This window comes from Melospiza melodia, chromosome 6 (assembly GCF_035770615.1).
Source record: "Melospiza melodia melodia isolate bMelMel2 chromosome 6, bMelMel2.pri, whole genome shotgun sequence".
Classification (NCBI taxonomy): domain Eukaryota; kingdom Metazoa; phylum Chordata; class Aves; order Passeriformes; family Passerellidae; genus Melospiza; species Melospiza melodia.
Genome location: NC_086199.1, coordinates 2,629,803 through 2,647,599, shown reverse-complemented (window position 1 = coordinate 2,647,599; position 17,797 = coordinate 2,629,803). Strand labels below are relative to the sequence as shown.

The following is a 17,797-nucleotide window of genomic DNA, read 5'->3' as shown; positions in this document are numbered from 1 at the left end:
AGAGGTTCAGGAATTCAGGGATGCAGGGATTCAGGGATACAGGGATACAGGGATTCTGAAATTCAGGAATTCAGGGATACAGGGACACAGGAATTCAGGGACACAAGGATTCAGGGATACAGGGGTACAGGGATACAGAAATTGAGGGATACAGGGGTACAGGGATGCAGGGATACAGGAATTCAGGGTTATAGAAATACAGGGATATAGAAACACAGGGATTCAGGGGTACAGGGATACAGAGATTCAGAGATAGAGGGATCCAGGGATTCAGGGATCCTGGAATTCAGGAATTCATGGATACAGGGGTAAAGGGATACAGAAATTCAGGGATAGAGGAATCCAGGAATTCAGGGATACGGGGATTCAGGGAGACAAGGATTCAGGGACTCAGAAATTCAGGACTTCAGGGATACAAGGATTCAGGGATTCAGGGATAGAAGGATTCAGGAATTCAGGCATTCAGGAGTAGAGGAATTCAGGGATTCAGGGATCCAGGGATCCAGGGGTACAGGGATTCAGGGATAGAGGGATTCAGGAATTCAGGGATACAGGGATGCAGGAATTCAGGGACACAAGGATTCAGGAATTCAGGGATACAGGGATTCAGGGGTACAGGGATACAGAGATAGAGGGATCTGGGGATTCAGGAATTCAGGGATTCAGGGGTACAGGGGTACAGGAATATGGGGATATAGAAATACAGGGATCCATGGATTTAGGGGTACAGGGATTCAGGGATTCTAGGATATGGGGATATAGGGATACAGGGATACAGAAATTTGGGGATTTGGGGAATCAGAGAATCGGGGATTCAGAGATACAGAAATTCAAGGATACAGGGGTGCAGGGTCCAGCCCCATCCCAAGATGCTCCAGCTCACCCTCCCAGCACACCCAGCTCCATCTGTGAGGAAAAATGAGCAGCAGGAGGGCTGCAGCTCCATGGAATTGTGGAATATTTATGTTGGAAGAGACCTTAAAGCCCATCTTGTTCCAAGTCCTGCCATGGGCAGGGACACCTTGCACTGAACCAGGATGTTCACGCTGTTGTTTTGGTGTCAGAGGAAGAGAAAAACTGAATTATGTGAGAAAATGTCTGGCCACAGCCCTTCTGAGTGAGGAGGTCACGCCCACAGCTAAAATAAATCTGGTAGGCTTGAGAAATGGACAGTTTATGGCAAGCTGGGGAAATAAATGTGAGACCTTCACCCCCCTGCAATGCTGAACCCAAAAGCCAGAATGAAAATTGTTGTTATTACTCACATATTGTAAAAAAGCTTAAAAATTCAAGGCTCTGCTGGGAGAGCTGGGAGTGTTCACATGGAGAAGGCTCCAGGGAGAGCTCAGAGCCCCTGGCAGGGCCTGAAGGGGCTCCAGGAGAGCTGCAGAGGGACTGGGGACAAGGGATGGAGGGACAGGAGCCAGGGAATGGCTCCCAGTGCCAGAGGGCAGGGATGGGTGGGAGATTGGGAACTGGGAATTCCTCCCTGTGAGGGTGGTGGGGCTGATGCAGGGATCCCAGCCCTTGGATTCCACTGCAGGATTCCCAGGTTAAACTGATGTGGCACAAGGAATTTATGCCCCCACAAAAGTTTGTTCTGGATCTCTCAGGTGTATTTGGTTTCACTTTAGGTAATTCTGCCCAGCCCTGCTGCTTCCAAGGTCTCATAACCCCTTACAATGACAGGGAAAAAGCACAAATTCCTCACTTTGGGTCTCAGTGTTGTTGTTGATTTTAAGCCTATGAAGTTTGGGTTGCCACAAACAACCCCTGGAAAAGGCTGATCCCTCTTTCAGAACAGGATCATTCTGATGTGGGGTGACCTGAAGGACTCAGAGGAAAGGTTCCACATGAATATGTGGGGATGCAAAGGTGCAAAACCAGCTGCAAAAGCAGAAGGCAGCTGTGGCAAAGCCAAATGTGACATTTTCCTGTGGCATGGGAAGCCCTGGAAGCACTGCAGAGCCAGATGGGAAGCCCAGCCATGCCATGTCCCCATAAGTCACTTCCTTGGCTAATTAATGTAATCCAATTTAACATGGATCACACCCTCTGGAGCCCAGGGAGGGTTCCTGGGCCTGCCAAGGCAGTTCTGCTTGGCTTCCAGCATCCCAAAGGCCTGGAGCAGAAATTCCAGAAGTGCTCTGCAGGAATGCTGGGCTTGGACACACCACTGCATCCATCTCTTGGATCCCATCCCATGGATCCCATCCCATGGATCCCATCCCATCCCAATCCCATCCCATCCCATCCCATCCCCACGTTTGTAGAGTGTTCCCAAATGTTGCCCACATTTCCTGATCCCCCCTCAATGGGACTGAGGGACTTTTGTAGCCCCCATAAAACCACAGCCAGGACAGCCCAAAATGAGCATTTCCTCCCTGCTGTCAGCACAGAAATGTGGGGGAGATGTTCCAAACAAGCCAGGAAACGAGGGAGCAGGAGGGAAGAGCTTTTCCTTCTTCTCTACTCTCCCAAAATGCTTTTTCCCCAAAACCATTGTGTGGCATCAGCATCACTTGGGAATGGAGAGGGATTATTTCCAAGGGGCTGAAGGGCCGGAATAAAGGAGCTTTCCGCTGGCAGAGGTTAGATGGGACATTGGTGTCCTGGATTTCCAAGCAAATTGTTTTTGATTTCCCATCTGGATGGCAGTTGTCTTCTGTTCACTGGGCAGTTTTCCTTATCTCTTCCACAACCAGGGAGACACCTGCTGATAACAGCTATTGAATGTCCCTGCAGGGCTGATAAGAACTACAGCATCCCATTGGCAGATGTGAGCCCAGGGGGCGGAGCCAAGCATTCCTGCCTGGATATAATCTGGAGATTCTGGAACAGCAGCCAAGCATTCCTGCCTGGATATAATCTGGAGATTCTGGAACACCAGCCAAGCATTCCTGCCTGGATATAATCTGGAGATTCTGGAACACCAGCCAAGCATTCCTGCCTGGATATAATCTGGAGATTCTGGAACAGCAGCCAAGCATTCCTACCTGGATATAATCTGGAGATTCTGGAACACCAGCCAAGCATTCCTGCCTGGATATAATCTGGAGATTCTGGAACACCAGCCAAGCATTCCTGCCTGGATATAATCTGGAGATTCTGGAACACCAGCACGGCTTCTCCACTGGATTTCCCAGAGGATTTCCCTCTTCCCCTGGATCTCCAGAGGAAGACTGCACCCTTCTCCAGGATCCCTGCTCCAGCAGAACCAGCCCTGACACTGCAGGAGGGCTGAGCCACAATTCCAATGGGACTGCTGCCACCAGCCTGACCCACAGGGTGTCAGGTTGGGTTCTGACTCTGGCAGTGTTGGTTTAGTGTACTGCATTGTTTATTTTATCCTTTATTTTCTTCCCTAATAAGGAACTGTTATTCCTGCTCCCATATTTTTGCCTGAGAGCCCCTTAATGTAAAATTTATAACAATTTGGAGGCAGGGGATTTGCATTTTCCATTTCAGGGGAGGTTCCTGCCTTCCTTAGCAGACACCTGGCTTTCCAAACCCAGACAATTGGGAAGGAATTCTTCTCTATGAGGGTGGGCAGGCCCTGGCACAGGTGCCCAGAGCAGCTGTGGCTGTCCCTGGATCCCTGGAAGTGCCCAAGGCCAGGCTGGACAGGGCTTCGGAGCACCCTGGGATAGTGGAAGGTGTGGATAGGGGATAGAATGGGATGGCATTTTAGGTCCCTTCCATCCCAAACCATTCCATGATTCTATGGCAGATTTTGGACAAGATCCCCACTCCCTGCACCCCCCCAGGCACTGTGGAAAGTGTCACCATTTTTCAGAAAGCCTGAGGGGCAGCAGATGCCCTCTATTGTCTCCAGGGAATGTTTCCTCCCTCCCTCCTGTCCAGCAGCAGATTCCCAGCTGGAAATGCAGGGTTAAAGACCTGCCTGGAGCTTCCCTGGGCCAGCAGGTTTCCGGTGTGGGAATAAAAAAGTCATTAAGGGCTGGCACAGACAATGAAATGAAACTTTGTCATCGTGGATTTGAGCTGAGCAGATGCTGAGGGAGCTGATGAGAGGAAAATTAATTTGCTTTTTCGAAAGGCTCCTGCGTGATGTTAATAAAAGCAGCATTTTGTGCAGGCTCATGGCTCAGGATGCAGAGATTCACAGTCCTCCTGTCCTCCCAGAGCTCTGCTGAAGGCCCTTTTCTCCTTTGGAAGCAGAGAAAGGAGGAGTTTTTGGATTCCAGAGCTTGGGTGTAATCCCTGGCCAGCAGCTCAGGATGTGTCCTGGCCAAGGGACTCAGGTTTAAGGGGTTCCTCTCCTTGCAATTTACCTTTTATTCTGGCATTGAATTTGATCCAAATGATTTCCCTGAGCCATCCTTGCCAGGATTGCTGCCCTGATGGTTGGGAGAGTGCCTCTCCTGCAGCAAAAACCAATCCCAGGGGATGGATGCTGAATTTCCTGGTGAGGAGCCATAAACCTCCCAAAAAAACCAGCAGCTGCTAATTAGTGGTCAGCAGAGGAGCTGGGGGCTGGCAGGAATGAATCCTTGGATTCTGGGAGAATCCTGCCCTTGGGCTCTCCTCCCACCCTGTCACATTCCTGCAGGATGGAACCTCCTTGCCATTTCCAACATTTTTCCCATTTTTTAAAAATTTTTCCTTCTGTATTTTGCACTCCAGGCAGCCATTCCCTCTGGCTCAGAGGAGAATTGGAAAACTGATCCTGAAATTCCAGCGTGAGCAAGCAGGTCATGACCATCCAGATAAATAAAGCTCAAGGACCCAAAGGCTCTTCCTAAAGTTTTTTGGCTCCTTTTCCAGCTGAACACAGCCTGAGCCACGATGGGAGCCCCAAAATTTGCCCAGAATTTGCTTTTCCTCCTGCTGAGGGAATCATTTGGGAATGAAGGGACAACTGTGCCCTGCCAGTGCTGGGTGGGATGGTGCCAAATTTGTGTTCCCAAGGTTGGCACCGGGATTAATGACATTCCATGGGCGTTGGGAGCACCCCAGCTTCACCCCCATGGGCAGGCACATCTGGAAAACCTATTCCTAAACTTCCACAGCCCCCCAGCCACGGGGTGCTGCCAAAAACTCATTTGAGCGAGAGCAGCCCCTGCCTGACATCTGCCCACACGCATTTGGGAGGCCAGGAGACTTCCTGTGGGCATTGGCAGCCTGACAGGAGTGACCTCAACCCTGCCTTTTTTAGGGTGGGTATTTTTGGGGGTGGTGTTTTGATAACAGGTGGGAGCTCTGCCTGCCTCTCCCTGCCTGTGGGATGGGCAGGTTTGAGGGAAGAGCTCAGAGATGGGGAGGAAATTGTGTAGCTCTGTTAAGAAAATGTCATTCTACATCTGTAAAAATGCATTTTATTGCCACTTTATAGGAAATTGGAGGCACCCACTTCCCCCTGCCAGCCTCTCCTGCTGCCTCTCCCCCCATTCCCGTGGTTTCATCCACATCCAACACATTTCCTCCAGGAGCCTGATCTACCCTGAGCAGCATCACAAGCACAAACCCACACATGATTCAGCAGGCTCCTTTGAGACACATTTATTATTTAAATATTTAAATAATAACTCTTTTTTATTTTTTTTTTTAATTTTTACATCACCTCGCCTCACAAACCACGGAAAAGCCCCAAATCTCGGCACTTTTGGGCTCCCTGAGCAGAGCTGCAGCTCCCAAATGAGATCCCACGCTGGGAATTGCACAAATGCCACTGGGTGTGTGGGATGTTCCTCAAATGGGAGCCACAAGAAAATTCCTAATGGCAGTGGTGGCCTTGGGATGTGGAGTTGGGCGCTCCTCATCCCAGTGGGAGCCATCCTGGAGTCCCAAAGAGCAAGAGGAATCCCAGAAAAACAAAATAGTGGTGTTGAAGGGTGCTGTCCAACTTCAAAACCTGCACGGTTTTGCAGTTGGTTTTTTGATTTTATTGATTTTTTTGCATTTTAGTTTAAATAAATATTCATCCCAATCAAGGACAAACCCAAACCCCACCAGCAGCACCACCCTGGATGTGGTTGAAGCTCATGGCTGTGGCCATTCCCTGGTCAGGCTCTTTATTCCCTTTGCTGGCTCTTCCAAAGGGAATTTTCAAATGGGTGCTGAGGAGAGGCTGCTCTGCTCCATCACAGCACCAGGGAAGTACCAAAATTTGGCTTTTTTAGTACTTTGGTGCCCCTCAGGGACCCACCAGTGCCTAAAATCTCAGGGCTGTGGCACAGACAGACAGACAGACAGACATGAGCACACAGACCTGGCCCTGAAAAAGTGCATTTCTTTAGGCAACCAGCCTAAAATAACGGGGATTTTTTAATGACACACTGCTCCCTTCCTCTCCTTCCCAATCCTTATGGATCTGGGGACACAGATGGGTGTTTGCAGCCACCCAGCCCCATCTCCAGCAGCTGTGCATCCCAAAAACCCCAGGGAGACCTTGCTGGGCAGCACACCTGGAACCTCTGCTTCCCAACACCCCCCAGCCATGGGGTCACAACAAAACCCCCCAATCTTCACCCCTAACCCTCCCCAGCAGGGCTGAGCCCTCCTCCAGCCCTGAGGGTGCCAGCAGCACCCAGGGATTCACCAGCCCTTCCAACCCCAGGGACTCACCAGCCCTTCCAACCCCAGGGATTCACCAGCCCTTCAACCCTGTCCTCCTGCACTTCTGTCCCTGTGAGAGGCCACAGGGACTTCCCAGGTGACACCTGAGCCACCCCCAGCTGGCCCAAGCTGGCAGAGCTTTGCAGAATCACAGAATTCACAGAATAATCACTGGGTTGGGAGAGACCTTCAGGATCATGGAGCCCAACCCAGCCCCAACAGCCCAACTCAGCCCTGGCACCCAGTGCCACATCCAGGCTTTGTTAAACACACCCAGGGATGGGGACTGCACCACCTCCCTGGGCAGCCATTCCAGAACTTTGTCACTCTTTCTGTAAAAAAACTTTTTCCTCATATCCAACTTAAATTTCCATTGGCACAGCTTCAGACTGTGTCCTTTGGTTGTGTCAGTGCTGCCTGGAGAAAGAGCCCAGCCCCAGCTGGGCACAGGCACCTTTCAGGAGCTGTGCAGAGTGATGAGGGCACCCCTGAGTCTCCTTTTCTCCAGGCTGAGCACCCCCAGCTCCCTCAGGGCTTCCTCACAGGGTTTGTGTTCCAACCCCTCTCCAGCCTCACTCCCTCCGGCCACTCCCCAGCGTCTCCACACCCTTTCCCACACTGAGGGGCCCAGAACTGCCCATCAGGAGGCTGCATCCCCCCCGGACCTACTGCCCACAGAGGTGTGGCCGTGCTGGCAGCTTCGTGACAGCAGGGGACACGGCGGGGGCCGCGGGGCTGAGCTGGCAGCAGAGCACGGAGCGCATGAGGCGCAGCACGGGCGGCCGCAGGATGGCAAACACCCACGGGTCCACGATGGGGTTGATGGACAGGAAACGCAGGGCCAGCAGGTCCCAGCCGTGGTCACCCTCCGCCTCGCTGAGCTTGTTGACGTAGGCGCGGATCTGTGGGATCAGGGCGGGAAAAGGAGGTTAAAAACGGCCTGGTTTGGGCCTGTTGTTGTTCTGCTAGGCGGGGTTCAGCCAAGGCACATCCAGGGGATTCACGGGATTCACAGGATCACAGAATCATGGAATTCACAGGATCACAGAATGAACCGAATCACAGAATTGATAGAATGACAGATTTCACAGAATGACAGAATTGACAGAATCACAGAAGGACAGAATTCAGAGAATCACAGAATTGACAGAATTCTCAGAATGACAGAATTGACAGAATTCACAGAATTCACAGAATGACAGAATTCACAGAATTCACAGAATCACAGAAGGACAGAATTCAGAGAATCACAGAATTGACAGAATTTGCAGAATCACAAAATTGACAGAATTGACAGAATGACAGAATTGACAGAATGACAGAATTGACAGAATGACAGAATTCACAGAATCACAGAAGGACAGAATTCAGAGAATCACAGAATTGACAGCATTCTCAGAATGACAGAATTGACAGAATTGACAGAATGACAGAATTGACAGAATTCACAGGATCACAGAATTGACAGAATGACAGAATTCACAGAATTCACAGAATCACAGAAGGACAGAATTCAGAGAATCACAGAATTGACAGAATTCTCAGAATGACAGAATTGACAGAATTGACAGAATGACAGAATTCACAGAATTCACAGAATCACAGAAGGACAGAATTCAGAGAATCACAGAATTGACAGGATTTGCAGAATCACAAAATTCACAGAATCCATGGAATCAGAGAATGACAGAATCACAGAATTCATAGAATCACAGAATTTACAGAATGACAGAATTTACAGAATGACAGAATTCACTGAATCACAGAATTCACAGAATCACAGAATGACAGAATTGAAAGAATTCACAGAATCACAGCACCACAGAATGCACAGAATTCACAGAATGACAGAATTTGCAGAATGACAGAAAGACAGAATGACAGAATTCACAGAGTGACTATGACAGAATTCACAGAATCACAGAATTCACAGGATCACAGAATCACGGTGTCCACAGAATCACAGAATGACAGAATTGACAGAATAAACAGAATTGGCAGAATTCATAGAATCCACAGAATTCATGGAATTCACAGAAGACAGAACTCACAGAATCACAGAATTCACAGAAACACTGGATTGGGAGAGCCCTTCAAGATCATCCAGTCCGACCCAGCCCCAGCACCTCAGCTCACCCCTGGCCCCCAGTGCCACATCCAGGCTTTGTTAACACACCCAGGGATGGGGACTGCACCACCTCCCTGGGCAGAACATTCCAGAACTTTGTCACCCTTTCTGTGAAAAGCTTTTACCAGCTATCCAACCTGTATTTCCCTTGGCACAGCTTGAGCCTGTGTGCTCTGGTTCTGTCAGTGCTGCCTGGAGGAGGTGCATCCAACCTGGTCTGGAACCCTTCCAGCCACAGCTTCTCTGGACAACCTGTATCAGGGCCTCACCATCCTCACAGCAAAGAATTTCTTCCCAATTTCCCATCTAAACCTCCTCTCTGTCAGTTTGAATCCATTTCTCCCTGGTCCTGTCACTCCAGGCCTTCGTAAAGAGTCCTTTGGAGTTCCTTTCAAGTGCTGGGGTCACAATTAGGCAACCTCAAATCCTTCTCTTTCCCAGGGTGAGCAATCCCAATTCTCCCAGCAGAGCTGCTCCATCCCTTCAATCAGCTTGGTGCCTCCTCTGGATTTACTCCAACAGCTCCAGGTCTGTGTTGTGCTGGGAGGACCCCAGAGCTGGACACAGCCCTGCAGGGGGGTCTCACAATCACCTCCCTCAACCAGGGAGAAATCACAGGGAGAAACAATCCCGAGTTTGGGCTCCCAGGATCTGCCCCCCCAGGCAGCTCTTTTGGGGTGATTTGGGCTGTCACAGCAAACTTGCCGACTCTGTGGTGTGGGAATCCATAAAATCAGAGGGTTTTGGGGAAGCTGCAAAAGGCAGGCTGAGAGACAGCAGAACTGTGATTGGAGCTAAGCAGCAGCCATGGGATAGGTCAGCAGAATAATTGTTTAAAAAGTAGAAAAGCAAGGACAAATAGAACAATGGTCTGTGTACTAACACTTGTCTTGAATAACTCCCTAAGCTACAGAAAACTTTATCTAGTGAGATATTAGGAAGTTTGAAGCTTAATAATGGAGCTCTGTAAGGCTTAAAAGCAGGTATTGTATTCGAAATAAGCAAGCATTGTTTTAACCAAAGGTACCTGTGTTTATAGTGGTTGGATGGAACTGCTGTCAATGTGCTTTTGCTTTGTGGAATTGGTCAGAAAACTTATAAAGTAAGTTTTAAAGTGGAACATTAAGTTCTGGGATGTGAGCTGAGGGCATCTTCCCATTGTCATAACTGTGAAAAATGCATGCATTTTATGATTGGCTTTTCGCAAATATTAAAAGTGCTGTGTTAGAAAGCAATGCTGTATTAATTTTCTTAAGTACTGTGTTAAATATAGTTTTAGGTTATAAAAATTGTTAAAATAGAAACTGTGCTATGTAAGATGCTTTGTTTAAAAGAAAGGACTTGCAGCGAGATAGCAGCCACAGGACACCTGAATCTTTCAGAGAAAAAGAATTTATTGCCTTCTTATCGGAAGAAACAAACTTCTTCCCACCTTGGAGGCGCTGTTAGGATTAGAGGGGAGAAGTTGATGATGACCAGACAGAATCCTGTGTTTGAATGGAATTTATGCATCATGGATGAAGTGTATGAATATGCAACGAGCTATTGTTCTTAAGGGTTAATCCTTTGTTAACGTGGGTCCTTTTTCGGCCTCATGATGCCCAGAAAAAGGTACCCAAACTGTCTGTAACTCTTTGTTTTTTATTGTCTCATATTGTCTTAATTCAATTTGTCCAAATTGTCACTACTCTAATTGTGTTACTATTTTTATAACCATTTCATTACTATTAAACTTTAAAAAATTTTAAAACACAAGTGATTGGCGTTTTTCACAATAACCATGTAATGAGATGCTGGAAAATAAACCAGCTCAAGGCACGCTCCCAGAAAATAAACCAGCTCCCAGCCCCGTCCTGTTTGCGATTTGAACATTCAGCCCCGGCCGGCGATGTGTGGGTTTAAATGAACTTTAAATGCAAGGCAGCCCTTCGTTCAGAGGCACGGTCAGACCCGAGCTGCTGGAGGAAGTGGCGTCTCTGGTGTCTCTCACCTTGAGACCACACGGCAGCAGAACCGTGGGACAGCACGGGGGCAGAGGATGAGCACGATGAGCGCTGAGACCCCGCCGCTCCTTCCTGCCCTGCCGACTCATCCCAGCCCGCGGGGCTTTCCTGGAAGGTGACTCAGCCCCCCTTACTCACTCGGGTCACCGCCACCCCCTCGCTGGGGCTGGGCACAGGCAGGGATGGGGCTGGCAGCATCCCTGGAGCATCGCTGGAGCATCCCTGGAGCATCGCTGGAGCATCCCTGGAGCATCGCTGCCCTGCGCGGCATCCCCCGGGTACCACCCTGCCATGGCACCGCACGCAGCATTTCCCAGCTCTGCTGGGGTCTGGGGAGGAATTCCCGGCCTGAGGGGTTTGTGCGTGCCTGGGCTGCTCCAGGGACACGAGAGAAAGTGTCACCCAAGGAGGCGGCTGGGTTTGAGCCGCTGCCAAGCGCGGCCCCACATGGGAGCGGGGCGGTGGGAAGGGGAAGCTGGCTCTGGACAAGGCCATGTCTGCCCCCACAGGCCCCACGGGAGCCCGGCCAGGGCTGCTTTCCCAGCCCCTCTGCCCCCAGCACGCCCTCAGGGCCCTGCCCAGCCAGGGGTTCTGCTCCTCCTGAGCACAGCAGCCAGCCCAGGGCTGTTTTGGGACACGGCAAGGGCTGCCCATCATCTCTGGGGTCACGGTCAGGAGCTGGAGTCTCCCAGGGCGTTGAGGCTCCTGGGATGCTCACGAGCATCTGAACATTATTTCTTTGTTCTAAAACCCTGGCTCGGCCATATCCTGTGGTTATTTCCTTTTCCCTTAGGGAAAGCAAGGGAGGATGAAGGGAAGGCAGAGTCTATTTAACACCAGGAGTGTGAAATTAGCACTGGCTGTGCTCCCGGCCTTGCTGGGCTCACTCCTAAAGGGACCAAATGACCTCCTGCCCTGGGGGGCTCTGGAAAGGCACCTGGATGGGTGAGAAGTGGCCCTTGGGAGGGCAGAGCCCAGACAGAGGCAGGGCACTCTCTCTCTCCTCTTCACTTTGCTGTTTGGATCCCGGATTTCTGCTGGCAGCCTCGTGCATGGATGGGGCACGGGATGTGGGGATGTCCCTGGGGATGCCACGTGCTGTGGCTGCCGTGCCAGATCTCTGTTCCCAGAAATCTCCCAGCTCTGTGCCAGCGCCTCAGCGCTGCTGCAGAGGAGCAGAAACCTCTGTCTGACAGCGAGGTGGGCACAGCCTCCCTCATCTCCAGCGCTGTCCACAGAAATCTGGGATAACTCATCCCACCCAGCACGGACATCCACTGCCTCCAGCCCAGGGCAGCTCCTTCATCCCCTCCCTAGAAGTGCAATTGGCTGTTTTGCCATCCCTCACAGCTCCACCATGAGCTCCTGGATCCTGGGAATCTCAGTGATGATGATGTGTGGTCCAGGAGACCCTGCCTGAGCCACACGGCCTGGCCTTGGAGCCTCTGTGGGGTGGGAGGGCACCTCTGCTCCTGCCACATCATTCTCCTTGTCACTCCATTCTCCTGTCAGACCATTCTCTGTCAGACCATCTTCCTGTCACCCCATTCTCCTGCCACATCATTCTCCTGCCACCCCATTCTCCCGTCAGACCATTCTCCTGCCATTCCATCCTCCTGCCACCCCATTCTCCTGTTAGACCATTCTCCTGCCACCCCATTCTCCCGTCAGACTATCCTCCTGCCATTCCATCCTCCTGCCACCCCATTCTCCTGCCACATCATTCTCCTTGCCATCCCATTCTCCTGTTAGACCATTCTCCTGCCATCCCATTCTCCTGTTAGACCATTCTCCTGCCACTCCATCCTCCTGTCACATCATTCTCCTGCCACCCCATCCTCCTGCCACTCCATTCTCCTGTCATCTCATTCTCCTGCCCTTCCATTCTCCTGCCACCCCATTCTTCTATCACCCCATCCTCTGCCACTCCATCCTCTGCCACCCCATCCTCTGCCACCCCATCCTCTGCCACCCCATCCTCTGCCACCCCATCCTCTGCCACCCCATCCTCTGCCACCCCATTCTTCTATCACCCCATCCTCTGCCACTCCATCCTCTGCCACCCCATCCTCTGCCACCCCATCCTCTGCCACCCCATCCTCTGCCACTCCATCCTCTGCCACCCCATCCTCTGCCACCCCATCCTCTGCCACCCCATCCTCTGCCACTCCATCCTCTGCCACCCCATCCTCCTGTCACCCCATTCTCCTGCCAGCCCATTCTTTTGCCCCCTGTGATCCTGACACCCCATCCCATCCTCCTCCTGGCCCTGGGGATGCAGGGAGCGATTCCCCCATTCCCCATTGATGTGCACACTGCCAAGCTCGTGGCTGAGCTGTGCTCTCCCAAGCTTTCACCCCAACCCTCGAGGTCCGGCCAGCAGACTTGGGGGATGCTTTACAAAGGCCAGGAGGGAAATATGAGCGCTGGGCAGAGAGAACGCCCAGCGCCACTCACCGTGAAGGGCAGGGAGCAGATGACGAAGGTGATGGTCATGATGGAGAGCAGCAGCAGGTGGTCGATCTCCTCGGCCATGGAGAACATTCTCCGCCCGCAGCCCGCGGCCCCTCGGGGCTGCTCGGGGGCGGCCACCCTGCGGCTCCTCTGCCCGCGGCGGTGCATGCGGGCCAGGTTGGCCATCACGCTCAGGTTGCACAGCAGCACGGCCACGATCAGCAGCAGCAGCAGCGTGGCGTACAGCAGCGAGAAGGCCACGTCCAGCCCGCGGTGCGGCTCCAGGTGCATCTGGATGAAGCACCAGGTGCCGGGGCAGTACTGCACGTAGCGCCCGAAGCCCAGCAGCGGCAGCGAGCACAGGGCGGCCGAGAAGGTGTAGATGGCCGGCAGGGCCACCAAGCCCGTGCGGGGGCTCAGGAAGCGCTCGTAGAAGTAGGGGCGCCCCAGGGCCAGGCAGCGCTCCAGCGCCATGGTGAAGAGGATGAGCATGGTGGCGAGGCCGAAGAAGCTCATGGCGAAGCCGAAGTAGAGGCAGATGTGCCCTCCGCGGGCCAGGCTGGTCAGGGTGAGGTTTCGGTGGTAGGAGGCCAGCACCAAGGGGCTGACGGAGCAGGTGCCCAGCAGGTCGGTGACCACCAGCGCCAGCACCAGGACGTGGAACAGCGCGGGCGGGCGCTGCCGAGCCCCGCGGCGGCCCCGCAGCAGCAGCGCCAGCGCCAGCAGGTTCCCCAGCAGCCCGGCCGAGAACATGAGGGCGCTGACCAGCGGGCGAGCCCCGGCCGGCAGCGCTTCCCCGGCGCTCCCGTCCGCCCGGCCCGTCCCGTTCATCGCCGCACGCCCGACTGCGCCGCCGCCCCCGGCCCCGGCACCGGCCCCGGCACCGCCCGCCCCGACGGCACCGCCCCGCCCGCCCCCCGGCCCCGGCACCGCCCCGGGCCCCGGCGCCGCCCCGGGCCGGCGCTCACGGACATGGACGGAGCGGAGGCGGGGAACGCGCACGGACCGAGCCTGGCCCGGCCGAGAGTCCCGGTACCGGCCTGGGAGTCCCGGACACGGCGAGTCCCGCTGCAGTCCGACCATCCCGGTACTGGTGCGGGAGATCCGGACACGCCGAGTCCCGGTACCGATCTGAGAGCCTCGGACACTGCCAGTCCCGGTGCGGGTCTGAGAATCCCGGTACCGGTGTGAGAGTCCTGGACAGGACCAGTGATAGTGCGAGTCTGAGAGTGTCGGTACCGATCTGAGAGCCCCGGACACGGCGAGTCCCGGTGCGGTCAGACAGTCCCGGTACCGGTGTGGGAGCCCGGGACACGGCCAGTCCCGGTGCGGTCCGAGAGCCCCAGTGCCGGGTCGGGAGTGCTCGGGCAGCCCCGGCATCTCTGGGACAGTCCCGGTGTGACCCAGCCCCGGCTCCGGCACTGCCCGACCGGGAGCGTCTCTTACGATCCTCCCCAGTGCCGGTTCAGGAGCCCCGGTGCCGGTCCAGGAGCCTCGGTGAAGGTCCAGGAGCCCCGGTGCCGGTTCAGGAGCCCCGGTGCCGGTCCAGGAGCCTCGGTGAAGGTCCAGGAGCCCCGGTGCCGGTTCAGGAGCCTCGGTGAAGGTCCGGGAGCCCCGGTGCCGGTCTGGGATCCCCGGTGCCGATCTGGGATCCCCGGTGCCGGTCCAGGAGTCCCGGGGCCGGTTCAGGAGCCCCGGTGTCGGTTCAGGAGCCCCGGTGTCGGTTCAGGAGCCCCGGGGCCGGTCCAGGAGCCCCGGTGCTGGTTCAGGAGCCCCGGGGCCGGTCCAGGAGCCCCGGTGTCGGTTCGAGAGCCCCGGTGTCGGTTCGAGAGCCCCGGTGTCGGTTCAGGAGCCCCGGTGCCGGTCTGGGATCCCCAGTGTCGGTTCAGGAGCCCCGGTGTCGGTTCGAGAGCCCCGGTGTCGGTTCAGGAGCCCCGGTGTCGGTACAGGAGCCCCGGTGCCGGTCTGGGATCCCCAGTGTCGGTTCAGGAGCCCCGGTGTCGGTTCAGGAGCCCCGGGGCCGGTCCAGGAGCCCCGGTGTCGGTTCGAGAGCCCCGGGGCCGGTCCAGGAGCCCCAGTGCTGGTTCAGGAGCCCCAGTGCCGGTCTGGGATCCCCAGTGTCGGTTCAGGAGCCGCGGTGTCGGTTCAGGAGCCCCGGGGCCGGTCCAGGAGCCCCGGTGTCGGTTCGAGAGCCCCGGGGCACGGGCAGTGCCTGTGCCAGACGGAGCAGCTCTCGGGGCCGATCCCGGCACGGCTGCAGCAGTCCCGGTGTGGCTCCTGGAATGCCATGGAGCCCCGCTCTGTCCCGGTGCCAATCCCGGATCCCGGTGCCCTCCAGGAGCCCCTCGGTGGCCAGAGAGTCCCGGGGGTGCCCTGGGCCAGCTCCAGTCCTGGTGCCGAACCAACCCCAAAGCCCCCGAGCCCAGCAGAGCCCGGGCTGTGCAGGGCGATTCCCATTGCTCCAGAGCAGCCCACGGAGAATTCCCTGCCCAGAGCTGGCACCAGGCCATGTCCCCACTGTCCCCTCTCCTGCGTGCCATCAGAGGTCCCCAAGAGGTGCAGCCTCACCTCAAAGCCCATCCATCCCACCCTCTGCCGTGGGCACCTTCCACCATCCCAGGCTGCTCCAAGCTCATCCAACCTGGGACACACCCAGGGCTGGGAAATCCACACGCTCCATCCCAGCGGCCTCAGATGCCCCCTCCATCCTTCAGGACACCAGCCCTCACTCAATCTCCCTTTATTTCTTCACAGGTAACTTCCAGAATAAAAACATCTTTTCCATCCCGTGGCCCTGGGGCTGTCCCGACAGCTGTAACGATTTAATTTTTAATTTACTCTGTGAAAAACGCCAACCACTTGTTTTTGAAACTTTAAAAGTTTAATAGTAATAAAATGGTGATAAAAATAGTAATATAATTAGAGTAATAATAATTTGGACAATTTGAATTAGGACAATGTGAGACAATAGAGACAATGAGTTATGGACGTCCAGGTACCTTTTCTGAGCCTGAAAAAGGCCCCACGTTAACAGAGGATTAACCCTTAAAAGCAGCAGCCTGTTGCATATTCATACAGCTCATCCATGATGCATAAATTCCATTCAAACACAGGATTCTGGCTGGGCAGTGTCAGCTTCTTCCTCTGAATCCTGACAGCGCCTTCAAGGCAGGAAGAAGTTCATTTCTCCTGATAATGGAGCAATAAATTCTCTTTCTCTGAAAGATTCAGGTGTCCTGTGGTTGCTATCTCAGTGCAAGTCCTTTCTTTAAAAAAGTATCCTACATTGCGTCGTTTCTATTTTAACATTTTGTTATAACCTAAAACTATATTTAACACACTACTTAAGAGAATTAACACAGCATCACTTTCTAACACAACACATCTAGCATTCATTTTAATATTTGCGAAAAGCCAGTCATAAAATCCACATTTTTCACAACTCCCTGCACCTCAGCGGAACATTGCAGCGGGGCAGGGACACCGAGCAGCTTGCAGCCCCAATTGCAGCTGTAACAATTTAATATTGAATTTATTCTCTGCACACCTCAGGAACAGGGCAGACTCCAGCAGGGGACGCCGAGCAGGTTGCAGCCACACCGGTGGCTTTGGCTGTTATTTTCAAACCCACACTTTTGTAACAGGAACTTCGCAAAGGAAACTCGGGGCACAACAAGCTCCAGGGCCGGGGGAGCTGCGGTTTGTGGCAGCACCTCCGTCTCCGAGGGGCCACTCCCAGGCCAGGCTCGTTTTTTAAATTTTAAAAGTTTAATAGGAATAAAATGGTTATAAAAATAGCAGCACAATAAGAGTAATAACAATTTGGACAAATTGAATTAGGACAATGTGGGGCAATAAAAACAAAGGGTTACGGACGTCCGGGTACCTTCTCTGGGCGGCACGAGCCCGAAAAAGGACCCCTGCTCACAAAAGATTAACCCCTAAGAACAACAGCCCACTGCATATTCATACACTTCATACATGATGCATAAATTCTAATCAAACACAGGATTCTGTCTGTTCATTGTTAACTTCTCCCTTCCAATCCTAGCAGCGTCACCCAGGCGGGAAGAAGTTCATTTTTTCTGATAAGAAGGCAATAAATTCCTTTCCCTGAAAGATTTAGGTGTCCTGTGGCTGCTATCTGCTGCGAGCGCCTCATTCCTTTATTAGAAAAAAAACCCCACTAGCATAGTTCTTATTTTAACTACAAAAGTTACATTCTAATTACAAGACTGCATCTATTTAAAATGTTAACACAGCACTACTAATCAATGCATCGAAATACATATTCACCACTACTAATTAATATATAGAAATTCATATTCACCACTACTAATCAATACATGGAAATACATATTCACCACTACTAATCAATACATCGAAATACATATTCACCACTACTAATCAATACATCAAAATACATATTCACCACTACTAATCAATACATCGAAATACATATTCACCACTACTAATCAATACTTCAAAATACATATTCACCACTACTAATCAATACATAGAAATTCATATTCACCTCTACTAATCAATGCATCAAAATACATATTCACCTCTACTAATCAATATATAGAAATGCATATTCACCTCTACTAATCAATATATAGAAATTCATATT

General features: G+C 52.9%; 1 protein-coding gene across 1 annotated transcript; it reads right to left on the bottom strand.

Moving 5' to 3' along the window:
• Nucleotides 1-6,757: 6,757 nt before the first annotated feature.
• Nucleotides 6,758-13,995, bottom strand: PTGER2 (prostaglandin E receptor 2). The gene is made up of 2 exons (XM_063159368.1): nucleotides 13,168-13,995; nucleotides 6,758-7,481 (listed from the first exon to the last, which is right to left on the bottom strand). Exons 1-2 carry the CDS (start codon nucleotides 13,993-13,995, stop codon nucleotides 7,245-7,247), a joined length of 1,065 nt encoding a protein of 354 aa, XP_063015438.1. The 3' UTR covers nucleotides 6,758-7,244.
• Nucleotides 13,996-17,797: the final 3,802 nt, after the last annotated feature.